The following is a 17,500-nucleotide window of genomic DNA, read 5'->3' as shown; positions in this document are numbered from 1 at the left end:
CCTATAATTAGACCGATTACTATTTTATAAAGTTCTAGAAGTTTATTGTCAGAGTATATAAGTAGACGAGTCCGAGCGGAGTGTTTTTCTAACTAGTTTTTCACAAGCGAAGAGAGTTGGCGTTGGCCGTGTTTAGTCAAGTGTGACAGAAGCTGTGTTTACTCAAGTTGGCGGAGGCCGTGTAAGTTTATTGAGTACGTGTTGTTCAGAGTTTTACTTCGTGGAAACTACGTTCATTTTGGAATAAATCTTCTTGTTGTTGTTCCGACAACCCTGCGTTCAGTTTAGTTTGCAAGCTACCTTTCCTCAAAACATTCGAACTCGTAACAGAAGGTATTATCGCGACTGATGCTGACAGTTTTGTTTTGCGAGCCTTATTAATCATTTGACGTTTTCGCGCACGTTGACCTTGTTCTCGTCGCCATATTGTTTTCTTTGACTTGCATTCGTCGAGTTCGCTTTTTGGTGTTCATTTCGTTCTAGATATTGACGAGTGTTCATCTGAAAACGAGTGTCACGTGAATGCCACATGTACGAATACCATAGGATCTTACAATTGCACTTGCAATAGTGGATATCAAGGAGACGGAAGAAACTGTGCAGGTAAGTCCAAAACGTCTAATGAAGGTATTATCGCGACTGATGCTGACAGTTTTGTTTTGCGAGCCTTATTAATCATTTGACGTTTTCGCGCACGTTGACCTTGTTCTCGTCGCCATATTGTTTTCTTTGACGTGCATTCGTCGAGTTCGCTTTTTGGTGTTCATTTCGTTCCAGATATTGACGAGTGTTCATCTGAAAATGAGTGTCACGTGAATGCCACATGTACGAATACCATAGGATCTTACAATTGCACTTGCAAAAAAGGATATGGAGGAGACGGAAGAAACTGCTCAGGTAAAGTCCAGTCTAATGAAAGTATTATCGCGACTGATGCTGACAGTTTTGTTTTGCACGGTTTGTTTGCCAATTAATCACGTGATGTTTTAGCACACGTCTACTTCCTTGTGGGCGCTATGTTGTTTTGTTTGGAATAAAACTTTAAAAGTGCAGTCAGAGAGTTCCATTCGTTGTGTTCATTTTTTTCCAGACATTGACGAATGTTCATCTGAAAACGAGTGCCACGTGAATGCCACCTGTACGAATACCAGGCGATCTTACATTTGCACTTGCACAAAAGGATATGTAGGAGACGGAAGAAACTGCTCAGGTAAACTCCAGTCTAATAAAGGTACTATCGCGACTAATGCTGACAGTTTTATTATGCACGCCTTGCGTGCCCATTAGTCACTTGATGTTTTGGGGAACTAATAAAAAAAGAGAAGTCAAAGCGGTTATATTGGTAGAGAAGAACGCAAGGGTAAATTCGAGGTTAACGAAGTTCTGTCCATCAGGCCCCAGTTGTTCAAACGACGGATAGCGCTATCCACCGGATAAATCACTATCCAGCGGATAAACACTAGCAAAACCGATTGAGTTATCCAGTGGATAGTGATTTATCCGGCGGATAGCACTATCCATCGTTTGAACAACTGGGGCCAGAAAATCAAGTCCATCAAACAAACAAGGCAACATAGTTCGCGGATCACATACGTAGTATACAAACTTCTAAATTAAAGAGAGAAAGAGGGGGAGGGAGAGAGAGAGAGAGAGAGGTGGAGACATGAAAAGTCCATAAGACCTCCTGTCTGTGGAAGAGGGTGGCCTTGCATTTCGTACTTAGAATGGCTGTTTTGACTTTTTTCATAAAAAAGGTGAAAACCGAGCGGCTTAATTGCAAATTTGCCCCATTTCCTTTCCTGCCTTTTAAAGTGTTGCAAAGTAAAAAAAAAATTGTTTGTATTGGCATTCGTTTTTCAGAGATAAAGCCGTGCGATTCCAGCCCATGCTTTAATGGTGGAAACTGCACCAATTACGAAGCCGACGGAAACTTCACTTGCCATTGTGAGAGCGGTTGGACAGGAGAAACTTGCCAGCGTGAGTAGAGTTTATATCAGTTCCTATTTATCACCACGCATATAAATGGCAATTAAATAATTATCGACTACTGCACGGAGTCCACGCCATTGAGCGCACTAGTAACATGTACGTTTGTCAAGACGCGTTAACAGAAAGAATTTCTCTTTTTACTTTGACTTGTCTACTAAGTCATCATAAGTCTATTTAATCACTTTCATCACAACAGAGAAACAGGCTGTGGTGGGGGTCGCACAACAGAGCGAGGCTCCAAATTAAGTGCGCCCTTTTTACCCTCCCAACCATGATATACGACAGAAGACAGACCACAACACCGGGAACCACATGCCCTACTCTTTGCGACAAGTGTGCGGGTTCTTTTACGTCCCAGAGGATTATGAACATTGAAGGGTTGTGAGACGGGACCTCCGGCTTATCGTCCTTATCCGAGAAGACTAGAGTCTAACCATTTGCAGATGTAATTACAAAGGCAGCACTTTTTCCTCAGTTATTTAAAGACCCTGAGTGTTGGTCCGGCCGGAGTTGAACTCACGACCTCCCGCGTGACAGCCCGGTGCTCAACCAACTGAGCCACCGGTGCGCGGTCATAGCTAATAGTTTTACACATTTCAAAGTATGCACTTTTTACGGAACGGCTTTCTTTTTTTTCATATTTTCACCAGTAAAGGGTCCTAAGGGGATAGAAAAGTCTGCCATCATTGGAGACAATCCAGAATACTTGGCCAAGTTGGGGGAGTGGTTAAAGCCCGTCACACACAACGATAGTCACTGGAAACTCTGCTGGCGAGCGACTCAACATGGCTGGCGCGCTTCCACCTTCCACGCCAACTGTGATGAAAAGGGCCAACTGTTGTCATAGTGAAGGTGCAAAGCTACATATTTGGTGGATTCACCAACAAATCTTGGGGTAAGTGATGGTAACATTATGTTTGCAACATTCCATTGTCGCAACATTCCTACGCGCCTATGCGTACGTAAACGTCTCTTGGCTTTACGTGGGTAAAAAAAGAGACGATGTATGAGTACCATAGTGATAAGGAAAAACCTAATTTGCATTTTACTTCTAACGCACACATGAAAATGCTACTGCAAAACTAGTTTCGTCTACAGAGTTAGTCAGTTGGTAGCCATGTGACGAGATCTGAAGACGAAACTAGTTTGCAGTAGCATGTTCATGTGTGTATTGGAAGTAAAAGCAAATTAGGTTTTTCCTTATCACTGTGGTGTTTAGTAATACTTTCTTGGCTTCGACAAACAGAATTTCGCAAAGATGTATCAGAAGTCACGTGTAAACGTGAAAGATGAACTTTCCTTAACTTTCATGTTTACGCGTGGCTATTCATACATTGTCTGTGCCTTTAGACTGAGAGCAGTCTCTCGTTTGCTCTAAAATCGTTGAAATGAAAGCGTACGTTGAACTTTTAAAATGGCTGCAACAGCGGGTCGCAAATACTGCGGTCATTGGTAAGCGCGCAACAAACGCCCGACGCCCGCAGTATTTGCGACCTGCTGCTTCAGTCATTTTGAAAGTTCACCGTACACGTTCGTGCCAATGATTTTGGAACAAAAGAGAGACTGCTCGCAGTCTACTGTGCCTTCCGCTCTTGCATGCTGCTTTAACCCTGACGGGATAAGAACACGCGATCTTTTTTTTTTTTTTTAACTTTAGTGAAGTTTATCGGACGCTGAGTTATACAGTAACGAGCCAGTGCAATAAGAATGTTAATCGTGAACATTTTTCTGGAAATACGGCGACACATGTGAGTAAAGCGAAAACAGCCAAACGTGTTTACTGTAATTCTACGCGAAGTGTCAAGAACGACAACCTTCATTTTGTATATTTACATCTGGGAAATTCGTCGAAAATGAGTTGCGAAGACGAGCCGAGAGAACAAACACCGATCTTTTTTACGTCCAAAGAGTCTAGTGCATGAACCAAGTCAAGTAATAGTTCAATTTTGATAAAGAAATTACAAGCTGAGAAGCTCGCGCTTGAGCTAAAAATAGCCGAGGACAACTGCGAGGAGGAAATTAAACTACGCGTCGAGGCAGAGCGACGTGCCACGGAGTTGGCACTTAGGAAGAGAGCCGAAGAATTGAGATTAGAGTGTGAATACGAGGGAGCTCTTTCCAAAGAGGATTTCGGGTCAGACAATGAGAACATCATCGATGAAGAACTTCGTAAATTACCACTTGATAGTGTAAATGATTGAGTCTTTCGCTTAGGCGTGGATTCCGCTCCTAATGCTCAGATTACTGAAGATCGCGAACAAATCGCTTCGAAGTTACATTTGACCAATCCAAAGGAATTAACAGGGCAGGATTAAGTAGAGAAAGTTCAGTGAGCGATGAACAAATGAAAATCATACCACAGGAAACCCACCCTTGTCAATGGAGTATTTGTGAAAATTGTGAAGCCGAGTGTACCAAGATTTTCCCCGCTAGCAGAGGTGTCTTTTCTTTTTACGTTCGCTGGGCTGACGAGTACGGAAAAAGAAACCTCTGCCATGGATCAAAAGTAACTGTGCTGGATCAAAGTAAAGTTGGTTGTTTAATAGTGATACATGAGGCAGCAGATAACCTAGTAACCTTTGTGGCTGTCTTTATTGGTGTTTTCAGAAGCATCCGCTTAAAAAAAGGGGTTTCTCTCCACTAACTAAAACATTCATTAATCAGTCGGTTATCTATGAAGAAGAGTGTGTGCGTGGATGTTGAGTTGAGGGAGGAGTCCAAAGTGTTCGAGACAATGTCAGGGAGTGAGAGGGAAAAAAGTTGTAGATGAGCAAAAGCTTTGTCTATCCTGTTTATCACCAGGCCATCGTCTGAGGAAATGTCGAAGTAGAGTCAGATGTAAGGTTGAGGGTTGTGAAATGCGTCACCACACACTTCTTCATGAGGTTGTCTTGAAGCTGATGGAACGCATAAGAGCAAAACAAGGATCAGTGAGAATGTCAGACAGTGCGAGATCTTCGGTCACTGTTCCTCAGGAGAGTGAGGTTACCTCAAGCCAGATGCAAGAGATGCATCAGCAGTATAGGTATTCAGTTTGCTCAGGTTGTGAAGCTGGTGGTCGTGCTTAGGTAGAGGTATTACCGGTGTTTGGGGAGAAGGGTGAACAGCCAGTAGTGGCCCTGCGTGACTTGGGTTGTAATACTACCCTTCTGAATGAGAGCTTGGCTTTGACATTGGGACTCAAAGGCAAAGAGATGGATCTTGAAATTCAGGGTGTCAATTCTCAGAAAGTATTCACCTCTCAGCATATCAAGAAGTATCATGTTGCTCGAGTTGGAAAAGAGGAAGTAAGGTACCTATTACTAGACGTGAAGACAGTGCCAAACCTGATTGATTCCAATCAGAGGCTGAAGTGGTCAACAATTAAGTACCAGTATAGCCACCTGAAGAACTTACACCCCTTTTACACAAGCACAAAGATGGCAAGACATCACTCTAAAATCGTGACACGGTGCCAATATTTGGAGTGCTGAGAACACCTTCAGAGATGTGCTCGGCACCTTATAATTTCTGGCATAGGTGCCTGATATGCCTTCTCTTTGTTCTGCTTACACACAAAAAATTTACCGTGCCGTACCCAAAAAACATGAGAAGAGTTGTTGCATGCGTGAAAAGGTCTTTAAACAACAAGCGAACAAAGAAAGAAGAGAGTCTGACTGGACCGCGAGCAGTACCGGAGCTGAGATCTGCTAAGAATTACCTACCGACAGAGTGCCTGTTGAATCAAATTAGACAAGAGTATTGGATCATTCATGGTCGCCGGGCCCTGTGGAGTGCAAATTTTAAGTGGAATTATTGTTACCGCAAGACAGTGAAGCCCCTCGATCAGAAAACGGGAAAATCTGCCTGAGTGTAGACTTGAAGTAGGAATGGTATTCAGGAACACTGGAGCTGACGTTTTTGGACCACCGCTAGTTAAAGAGAGGCGTAGTGAGGTCAAAGTTTATGGCTTTTTGTTTGTTTGCTTGCATGAGTACAAGAGCTTGCCATCTCTAGTTGGTGGATAATCTTTCAACAGATCACTTCATTATAGCATTGAAAAGATTCATAGCACGACGTGGACGACCTCAAAGACTGTTCAGTGATAATGGTACAAACTTTGTTGGAGACAACGATGAGTTGCCGAAATGTCTCAAGCAAATGGATGAGCAGAGAATACAAAACTTTTGCGCACCAAAAGAGATCGATTGGAACTTTCAGCCACCAAGTGCTCCGCACTTTGGCGGTGCGTGGGAAAGACTTGTACAGTGCACGAAGAAAACGATGAAAGCGGTGCTGAAAGAAAGTCGTCACGAAAGAAGCTCCGAGGACCTCTCTGGTTGGGATAGAGGAAATTCCCAACAGTCGACCAATCACCCATGTATCTTCTGATGCAGGAGATATAGAAGCACTCACTCCAAACCACCTATTGCTTCTGCGTGCAAATCCGAGTTATGAAGATGCCGTTGTTACTAACAGAGTGGTAAACTCCACAAAACTGTGGCGACAAGTCCCAAGTGCTAGCAAATTTCTTATGGAGACGTTTCACCAAAGAACATCTTACTACCCTGACGGAGAGAAAGAAGTGGAGCGAGAACAGACAGAATCTGAAAGTGGGAGATGTTTTACTCGTATCTGAACCGAATCAGCAACGTGGCATACGTCCGTTGGGCAGGGTCGTGTCTACTCACCCTGGACAAGATGGAAGAGTCCGAGCAGTTGCGTACTCGAAGTGGAGAATTCAGAAGACCAATAACAAACGTTGTTTCTTAGAAGAGGCGGAAGTTTAGATTCATTTCTGTAATCGTCTCCACATAGTTTCTCGACTGGGGGCGGAGATGTGCTTTCCGCTCTTGCATGTTGCGTTAACCCTGACGTCACCAGAACACGTGATATTTTGGGCTTTTTTGAAAGAGTTGAGTTTTGACTTTAGTGACGTTTATCGGGCGTTATGTCACACAGTAACGAACAAGTGCAATAAGAATGTAATTCGCGGGACATCGCCTCTATTTTATTTGCGCACGTAAGGCCAATTCAATTATAACGCCGTGTACGCATAGGTGCGCAAAAACTCGCGACAGTGGAAATCCACCTTACGATTTTTTTTTTCGGGCTCACCGGTGCACCCCCTCAGCAAAAAAAACCTGTGCCCTCAACAAAACAGAGATAGAAACAAAACAAAACAAAACAAACAAAAAAAAAACAGTATAGCTGATTTTACACTGAGAAACGCTTCCCTATTTGTACAGCATGGTATAACAGCTCAAGTATGCTAATGGCTAATGTTTAACAAATACATTCCATGTTGCTATCGCCTCGTGTGCCCATTTCTTGTTCTCACCGCATTTTGACATCATCTGTGATCTATTACTAAACAGACCAGCGCAGGGCAACATGGAATCTACATGTTTTATGTAAAAAAGGATTAAACGTTTTTTATGATGACGTCAGCTATGCATCTGTCCTTTAATAGGTTACAACTGAGAACCAATCAAAATGTGTGCATTATTGAGCTTATTTTTTAATATGAAAAGTACAGAATAGTTACTTCTATTGATCTTTTTTAGCAATTCTCATTTACATTATGCAGTGTAAGATTCAGATGTAATCAAGGGTTTTCTATTAACGCTAACTTCAGCACGCTGCAGTTGTTCTAGTTTGTTCATAAGACATACCCTTTGTCATTTTCTGCAGAAAAGAAAAAGAAAAAGTATAACGTGTAAATGCTGACCAGTTTGAAATTATTCGGAGACGACATGAAAACTTGGAGAGGCCCACTTTCATCATTCTTTGGACATTTCATTCTAGCTTAAAGGAAAAAGCAAAGGAAACATAAATCTGAACTTTAAACAAAGTATAACCAGTAATTATATTTTTTCGTTTTCACGTGATGTCATCGAAGTTAAAAAAATAAGGAATTATCGATCCTATTGAGATTTTAGTTAGTTAGTTATTAGAACAGCTGAAGATTATCTTTCTACAAATTTTCAGTTTGATAGGGTTTTTCGTCTTGTGATAAAGCAAGGTTGAATTTCTAAGCTTTTGCTTGACAAGATATTAAAATGGCGGCCGAGATTGCTGTCACGTAGGTTAAAAAACGTGACTTACCGCTGAGATTTCGCAATCTGAATGAACAGTCCTTGTATGAGAATAAGTACTTATATAGATCACGGTTTATGAGCTTCAGAAGAGGACTACAGGCTTTTTATGGCAAAACTCGATGACATATGTTTTTGTTAGCTTCCGGCCGCCATATTCATTATTCAAAGGACAAGTCGTTTGTGTTTGGAGTATTTTACAGGCCACCATCTAGTGATTCCGAATGCCTGGAAACACTTAGAGAAATCTAGAGTGTTTGCCACACCATACAAATATCATACTTTTTGGGGATTTCAACTTCAAAGATATCGACTGGAAGAACAATTTATTCTTAAATAACTCACTAAATTATGAAATTTCTGTTATCTGATAATTTCTTAAACCAAATGGTCCTACATCCTACAAGAGGAGACAATATACTGGATCTTATTCTAACCAATAACTGCGACATGGTTCTGGACGTAGAGATTGGAGGACCAATATCTGATCACAACATTATTACATTTAAAGCAAACGTAAATCCTTATCAAAGAAAATCTTCTAAAAAAGAGTTTTCTAATTTTGACAAAGCTTGAATGAATTGTTCAAACACATGCCATGGGACTGTGTATTTGTTTCAAATGACATGAATGAAGTGTGGAATGCATGGGTTGATCTATTTGACAGTGCAGTTGATCAGTGTATTCCCAATAAAAACAAGAGGAAAAATCGCCGCGCCCCATGGATCTCGGAAGATATAGTCAAACTTGCTCGTAAAAAGAAGCGTTCTTACAAGAAAGCTAAATCGAGCGATAATACTGATTTATGGTCCAAATACAAGAACATAAACAACATGCTTAAAAAGAAATGTATAATGAGGCCCGGTGGGGATACCTGAAGGATTTAGAAAGCAACGTGTGTGACAAAAAAAGAACATAAACTCTTTTGGAACTACGTCAACTCAAAGCGTCAAGGGTCTAATGATTTGACAGTTATCAAGGTGGACAATGGAAGCATACTAACCGATGAATGCGATATTTCTGAACGCATGATCAAATTTTTTGCATCGGTTTTTACACGGGAAAATCTAGAAAATATTCTGTCATTTGAACAGATCATTGTCGATGATAGTCCTAGATTTCTCCAATGCTCAGTTGATGTAGTCACCAAGTTACTGAGAGAGATGAAACCTCGCAAGTCTCCTGGGCCGGATGGCATTCACCCGTTGATTCTAAAAAACTGCGCTGATACTTTAGCTACATCAAGTTGTCGTTCTCGTTAGGCAAGATACCGGATTGCTGTAAGCAAGCTGATATTATCCCATTACACAAGAAAGGCGCTAAAAATAACGTAAAAACTACCGCCCAGTCTCATTAACTTCAATTCTATGCAAAGTATTAGAGAAAATTGCAAGATAACATTTAGTAGAATTCTGGATATCTAAGAACATTTTTTCCTCTGACCAGTTTGGATTTATGAAGGGCAGATCTTCTTTGTCTCAACTCTTAACAGTCTTTCATGACTGGGCTCAAAATAGGAACAACGGACTTCCTACAGATGTTGTGTTTTTGGATGTTTCGAAGGCGATCGACTCTGTCCCACATGAACGTTTATTATCAAAGCTGCAAGCATATGGCATCAGAGACCCACTATTATCATGGGTAAGGAGTTTCTTGACAAACCGCCACCAGCATGTTGTACTTCGGGGACATTATTCATCCTGGACAAGTGTACTTTGTGGTGTACCATAGGGAACGGTATTAGCACCAATACTGTTGCTTATTGATATAAATGACATAACTCGGAACATAACATCTCAATGCAAATTATTTGCAGACGATATGAAAGTCTACACGGTACTAAGGAACGTTCACGAAGACACTCAAATATCACAGAACGATTTGAATACACTCGAGCAGTGGAGCACTGAATGGCAGCTAAGTTTTAATACAACCAAGTGTGAAGCTATGAGAATTTCAAAAAAGAATGACACATCATGTCCTGAATATTACATATGTGGCAATAAATTGAACCAAGTATCAGAAACAAAAGACCTCGGTATTTATCAGTGTCACGTCAAATCCTTCATGGAGCCTACAGATAAAGCGTTCTTGGCTTTGTTAGACGCACTGTTGGACCAAAATACCCAGACTTGTTCTCTAAATTGTCTAAAAGTCTTGTTAGGCCAATCCTTGAATATTGTTCGCCAGTATGGTCGCCGCACCTTAAGAGAGATATCGCTACTCTAGAAAAAGTCCAAAGACGAGCCTCCACATTTGCACTAGGCACAAATGCCAATGTTATGTCATACAAAGATCGATTGAAACGACTTAAATGGCCAACATTGGAAAAAAAGAGAAGTGATGGTGTGACAGTGAAAACCGGCAATATATTGTTGTCGTTTTATCATTGTTAAGAGAGAAGAGAAAAATTGTGAAATTAGGAGAAAACCCCAAGAGGTGTGTTTTCAATTAGTTTCCAGTTTTTCACCGCCACAGATCTAAAATGTAGTTTTTTTTTTCAGATGGTTCTTCAGTTGGACCTGTAGACGATCCAGAAGCCTTCCTGTTCTCCTTGGCAAATTCAGCCAACGTTGCACCAACTAAATTGAACCAAACACACTCACAAGGCTCCATTTATTTTCACCACGATAATGGGCCAACATTTGGAAGGGGTTGGGATCTATTCATTGCAGACTCTGCTATCAGCAACGCAAATTCCTTCTCAATACTTTCCACCTACGACCTACCACCCGGCCAGACAGCTAACACTTTTCTGGCAGGAACCCCGAACTTTACACCAAGAGAGGTAGAAACATTTTATCTCGTGACATTGTAAGAAAACCATTGAGAAGTTCCTGGGAAGTAGTTTTAAGGGGTTGTGGGGTTCAGTTGCATGTAACGTTCGGGGTATCTGTATCTGATTAGCCATTGACACCAATCTCGATCTTACTTTCATGACACAACATGAAACACGGCCATTCACCATCATTAAAGGAAGGGTCGACACATGTCTCTCTGTAAAAGATAATCGCGGCAAACAAAGTGCATAGCCAAAGATCCTACAAAAAAGGACTGACTGAGATAAACATGGAGTGAATTTTACATTTAGTACGTAATTGGGCCGTGCTTTTTCTTGTTGTTTGAAAGCGAACCTGCGATCAGGGTATTCTTTTCTTTAGAGAGGGCGCGAAAAGTTGACAAAAGAACGCCTGAACGCAGCTTATTTGAAAGCCTTCATTGAACTTTTGAAGCCACTGCAATTCCTCCGCTAATACCGTAACATAAAAAAAATTGTCCGATTAAGGCTCTTTTCATCCTTGTCACAAGCCGAATAGCCGAGACAGTCGTCATTCTATGGTAGACATGTAAAACTCCATTAACTGTACACTGCTTCGTGTTATTTGTGTGGCCCATTTTTTCCATAGAAATATTCAAATGCGGATTATTGATCAAGAGAGTTTGATTGGTTTGTTTCATCATCAATAGAGTGGTTTCCAATTGAGTGTCGAAAGTAATTAGCGTATTGCTTTTCTTTTTGCATTACTTCACTCAGTGATTGGTTCAAAGTTGTCGCGGCACTTTTTCAACCAATCACAAGTGAAACCAAAACCAATCGTGGCTCGCGCACGCGTGTTCTCATGTATTCCTCAGAGTCTGATGTGTAACAATAAACAAACAATAAACGTGTCCACTCGGTTACGTGTAATTACTTCGAGTTTTGATTGGTTTACTGAATTGTCTGCGTCCTTTTTGATTGGCCAAAGTAATTACTTTGGTTTTGGTTTTACGACACTCGATTGAATCTTCCTCTAAGTCACTAATTGTGTCATTGGTTCAATTCAGTTTTGTTCTTAGAAATATGCAGTCAGTTAAGGTGAATGCAACATAAATATAGGTATTTCATTGGTGAATTTAATATGATATTGGCTTCGTAATCATCGCTCGTTGTGAAAGGGATTAAATAAAAAGGGAGAAAATCATTAAAGGGAACCTCCACTAAAACAACAAAATAGCTTTAAACCACAGAACATAATGTTTACAATTGGAATTGCTCAATCTTTTTCCAATGAAAGCGTTTGTATTCGAGAAAAATAAATTCCAAAAACGCTTATTTTGGTTTTCAAATTTCCCGGGCGCCGCCATCTTGAATAATTGTGACGTAACTTGGTTGCCCTATTGTTCCAGAACAATCGCTCTTTGTATCAGAACAATAGGGCAACCAAGTTACGTCACAATTATTCAAGATGGCGGCGCCCATAAAATTTGAAAGCCAAAATAAGCGTTTTTGGAATTTATTTTTCTCGAATACAAACGTTTTCATTGGAAAAAGATTGAGCAATTCCAATTGTAAACATTATGTTCTGTGGTTTAAAGTTATTTTGTTGTTTTAGTGGAGGTTCCCTTTAAGATGTCTTGTTTGCTGTGTTATACCAATATGAGAATGTTTTGTAGAATAACAGAATGCATTTTGTCGAGAAATGAGGGCATAACAAATAAAAACCAAAACCCGTCATTCGTTTCCGCTTCTCCCTGATACCCATTTCTTCGATTTTCCGAAATTTTTGAGCGTATTTCGGCCGTCAAAATTCCCTCCGTATCTTCAAATGTCAGCCAATTAGCTCAGTTGCTTGAGCATCGGACTACCATGCGGGTAGCACTGGGTTCAACTCCAGCTGACTCAATACCAGCTGTCTCGTTGACTGAGGAAAAAGCACTGCATTTGTTCAAAACTTGAAAAACTCAAATATAGATGGTTTTCACCTGACGTCACAGCGGCCATGTTTGTGTACAGAACAATAGAGGAAAAAGTCTTTTGGGAATTTGACTCTATTATAATGCAAAACATGTGCCATAATTTGCTATTGTTTTGTACACAAACATGGCCGTCTCTTCACGTGATTGAAAACCATCTATTGTTCGTTTATAACATGAACCTTCCAACCGAAAGCAAAGACGTCCCACCATATTTACCTTGAAATCTAGCTTTTTGAGTGTCGTACGAGTTACGTAAAGTTGACAGAACAAGTAGTCATTAGGGACCTTTACATCGGGCGACGACGACCACTACGAGGGATCCGTACTGAGCATGCACATAAGGTTTGGAGGCCAACATGTTTCGAAGTGCGCGTGCTCAGATCCATTTTACGGCACAAGTTAATCGATTTTATGTAACAGGATGCTCTATTTTACGTTGCAAGCTGCTTTGCATTCCTGTTTCAAAGACATTGTACATTGCAAGTCAGTTTGTGACATAAAATCACGAATAGGGATCTCCATGGTTATCAGAGCTCGACCAACCTTACGTAACCCGCAGAGCACCTAAAAATCGAAGCTTCAAGATATAATAAAATGTTTGCTTTTGGTTGGAAGATTTATCTTAACAACGAAAAATATTTGAGTCACTGATGTACACTTTGATAGGAAGAAAGTGCTGCATGGTTACGCTTAAAAAACACACGCACGGTTCGTTAGCTATAGGAGCCATTCGCCGTGAAAAAGGAAAAGGAATTACCGCATATAAGCACTTAAAACCTTTGACTCCAAGGAGTGATCGGTATATAAACTCTCTTCACAATTTCAATAAAAGGTCAGTCAGACAAGAATTGAGAATGAATATTATTATCAGCTTAAGAGGTGTTATCTTGATGTAACACCAAATTCCCATGACTACCGAACAAAGATCTCCATGGTACTCGTTGGGAGAAAGAAGGTTTCGATCGTGGGATGAAAAGGTCAAAGGGGCTAGCCCTATCTATGACGGAATCTTTGCTAACGTCATTGTTTGTTTGATTAACATACGAGTTTGCTCACAGAAGGCATGTATGCATAACTATCGAGAATTCTCCCAACTGCCCCGAGTGTTTAGATGAGGCTATGGAAACACGGAAATGGTTGAAACAGATTTTCTTGATACACGCTCATATTTCCTATCAGCCAATCAAAACGCGCGTCTGACAACACATAACCAATCAAAATTCGTGTGATGTCACAGTCATGTTTCCATACTCTCATCTAAACACAGCTATTGACCAATGAGAGTGCGCGCACTATCCTGATTATTTTATATGTAATGCATAAATAAGTTATAGAGTGTAATCGCTAGTTGTTGTCCTTCAGTAGCATTTGGAGTAATGATTCCAAGTTCGAACTTGGAATCATTACTCCAAATACTACTGAAGGACAACAACTAGCGATTACCTAAAATTAGGCATGGGCCGAGCCGAATTTGTCCTTGTGAATAACATCTCACATACCCACGGCCACTTCCCGTTCTGGCCTTGTAGCTCAGTCGGTAGAGAAGCGGTGATCTAATCCGAAGGTCGTGCGTTTAAATCCCACCCTGGTCAGAGTTTTTCTCTGTCCTTGTGTGGGCCCAATTCCAATACTAGGGTTGATCCCTGATGGAATAATTGGGTACAAAAACTTCACAGTAGTGTTAGGCCTCACTCCAACTTGGAATCAGGTTATAGAGTGTTTTCACGTGGCGTCAGGGAGGCCATGTTGGTGTTCCTAAATAATTGAAGAGCGTCCATGTTGGTGTACCCAACTAATCCTCCGGGAATTGAGCTCTGTTATCATGCAAACGTTTTCTTTTCCTTGGTTTCGGTGGAAAAACAAGGTTACTGTTCACGTGAGTGAAAACAATGTAGAGTGCAAAAGAAGTTATAGAGTGCAATACGGAAGTTGCTATGGAAACAAAGCGATAGACTAATTTTGTTGAGTGTATGACGAACAAAAAATCTTATGAACTTGCCCGTGCATTTGGTGATTTAAGGACACTCGCGATGTTTTGAAAGTTTTCAAATAAGCTACTTTCAAAAATACCAAAATACTGTTTGTTTTCCCTTCCAAAATTTTGCATAAGCATTGTTTCTTGGGACTTACAATGGTCCCACTTGTTGGATATGACGGCTTGTGCAATTTTAGAATTTTCAAAATATCACTCGTTCCCATAAATCACGAAATGCAATAGACCAATTTCGATATATTAAAATTCAGTCCAAAACAAAAGGCATCATCGCGAGGCTCTGGGGAATATACTCATACAAACCCTTATGTTTATTCCCCAGAGCCTCGAGATGATGTCTTTTGTTTTCGACTGAATTTTAATCTTTCGAAATTGGTCTATTACGTTCATACGATTTCCTACACATATTTGTTGGAACTGAGCGTAACACAAAGGCGACAGTCCTCGCCAAAACGTTTGGGATAACAGTTCCATTAACCTCCACTGGACATGTTGGCTTTTCGAAGTAAAATATTTGAAAAAACTTATGTATTGGGCAGGAGAGAAACTTCGTAGGGCCGTAGTTATGCGTTGGGATCAGATCAAACTCAGAAGCGATCTACCAAAAAAGGAGAGGCATTGGTTGTTTCTCCAAACGTTTTGGCCAGGACACAGGTAGCCCAAGCTCGGCATACGATTTATAGACTTTGTATGGGAAAATTAATTTTTTAAGTTTAGTTTTGAGCTTATAAATGCTAAAATAAGCTGTAAATGTGGGAATAAACTTCACTTCCCTCTACGTACAGTTTGCCTCGTCTTCTCTGTGAAATCGGAGGGAAAACTGTGTCCGTTTTAGACGAGTTTGTGGCCCACGCATTTTTACGATGTCGTTAGTTGTCATTTCCCCTCATAAAGAGAAGAAAGGCTGGTGACTCGCGGTGATCTCGTCCCACAAATTGCTCTCGCATCACAAAGCAACGGACCGATTCTCCATAAAAACACCACAGCTTTAAGGCCAGATAAATTTCCTATCACATCAACTCAACTTCGGGATAGCGCCGCGATTTTCGACGGATAAATTCCAAATAATGATCGGCTTCTTATAGTCTTCTCATGCGCTCGCCTCTTTGTGTGTCTACGGCCATTATAGCTTGATGGCGATGATATTACATTCTGCACTCTTATTGGCGAAGTGTTTCAAATTATCCAGTGAGAGTGCAGAATGTAATACGATCGCCATCAAGCTATAACGGCCGTAGCCACACAAGAGGCGAGCGCATGGGAAGATTTAAAAAGCCGAACATTATTTGGAATTTATCCCTCAAAAATCGCGGTGCGATCCCGGAGTGGAGTTGACGTGATAAGAAATTTATCTGGGCGTATTCAAGAATGTGGTGTTTTTGTGGAGATTCGGTCCGTTGCTTTGTGATGCGAGAGCAATTTGTGGGATGAGATCTCCGCGAGTCACCAGCCTTTCTTCTCCTTATGATGGGAAATGACGATTGTCGACATCGTAAAAATTCGTAAGCCACAAACCCGTCTAAAACGGACACAGTTTGCGCTCCGATTGCACAGAAAAGACGAGGACAACTGTACGTAGAGGTTAAGTGAAGTTTTTTTCTACATTTACAGCATATTTTAGCATTTCTGAGCTCAAAGTTAATTTTCCCATACAAAATCTATAATCATATACCGAGCTCGAGCCTCCCAATGGCCAGGATTGCAGGAATATCCCAGAACCTCATGCATGTAACATTCCTATGGAGAAGGTGTCCAATAGACCTTTTTGCAGATACGGTGGCCATTTTGATTTCTATTGTTTCGAAAGACATTATGGGATGTTCAGGGGGCAAATGGGCATCCCATAATAGCCATTCGAAACAATAGAAATCAAAATGGCCGCCGTATCGGTAAAAACTAAAAAGGTCTATTAGTTTTAGCAGGGTGATCCATCATTACTCAATTTATTGCATTTTCTAGCTTGCACAGCAGGCGGTTTGTTGAATTTGTTAAGCTTCTTTCCACCGGTGTTGACTTTCGAGTGATCTTTTGAATGTAAATTAGCACGTGAAAAACAAACGAAGGGGGAGGGGGAGCGGAGAAGGAGCGAGAAACCGCCTTCAATCAAGCTCACAACATTTTCGAAGCCTCTCATTTCCAATCACGAGTGACGAGCACGGATTTGATGTCAACTACCAGGGGAAGGGGGCGAGGAGAAGAAGCGAGAAACCGCCTGCAATTAACCCCACAGCAATCGCTTGGAAAAAAAATCAGTCAAAAGTTTACAAGATGGAACTGGAATTTCAACTTACCGTTAACGTTACCCTGTCCATGTTTCTACTGTGTGCGATTCGTCGACAATAGGGAGTTTAAGAAACCACGACAGCTACGGAGACGAAAACGTCACTCCAAAATATAACTTTGAGCTGTTTTAAGTATTTCATGATTATTCCATCTTGTTTATATTATTTAATCTGAGTGAAGTGTCCTAAAACTGGATTGGTACGGACGGATTTGAAGTAAAGAGTGCGACTGAAACATTCACGGTAGTTTGTCCACGTTGTCGTCAAAACCTTAAATTTGGTCATTTCACGTAGTAGTTTTGACGAGTACAGAAGAGAAATGTTTAAAAATGCGTGCCGCACGTGCAGCACGAGCATTTTGATTCTTTTAACCAATAATATTACTGCTTTTTGGCGTTGTCGTTGCCGTAGCCGTCGTCGTT

The 17,500-nt window shown here is 40.9% G+C and overlaps 1 protein-coding gene and 1 long non-coding RNA gene across 2 annotated transcripts in view; one reads left to right on the top strand and one right to left on the bottom strand.

Annotated features, from left to right (window-relative positions):
* The window catches only part of LOC138033486 (protein jagged-1-like), a 21,672-nt gene extending 9,648 nt beyond the window's left edge, over nucleotides 1–12,024 (top strand). Inside the window, exons 5-8 of the mRNA XM_068881229.1 lie at nucleotides 1,091–1,210; nucleotides 1,861–1,977; nucleotides 2,640–2,884; nucleotides 10,571–12,024. Of these exons, the coding sequence (XP_068737330.1) occupies nucleotides 1,091–1,210; nucleotides 1,861–1,977; nucleotides 2,640–2,836 (434 nt within the window). The 3' untranslated portion in view covers nucleotides 2,837–2,884; nucleotides 10,571–12,024. The remainder of the gene's footprint in view (nucleotides 1–1,090; nucleotides 1,211–1,860; nucleotides 1,978–2,639; nucleotides 2,885–10,570) is intronic.
* LOC138033490 (uncharacterized) overlaps nucleotides 1–17,500 on the bottom strand; it is a 60,720-nt gene that overhangs the window by 20,369 nt on the left and 22,851 nt on the right. The gene's annotated exons all lie outside the window — the stretch shown is intronic.

Source organism: Montipora capricornis, chromosome 14 (assembly GCF_036669925.1).
Source record: "Montipora capricornis isolate CH-2021 chromosome 14, ASM3666992v2, whole genome shotgun sequence".
Lineage (NCBI taxonomy): Eukaryota > Metazoa > Cnidaria > Anthozoa > Scleractinia > Acroporidae > Montipora > Montipora capricornis.
The sequence above is the reverse complement of the archived record's forward strand: the minus strand, read 5'-3'. Positions and strand labels throughout refer to the sequence as shown.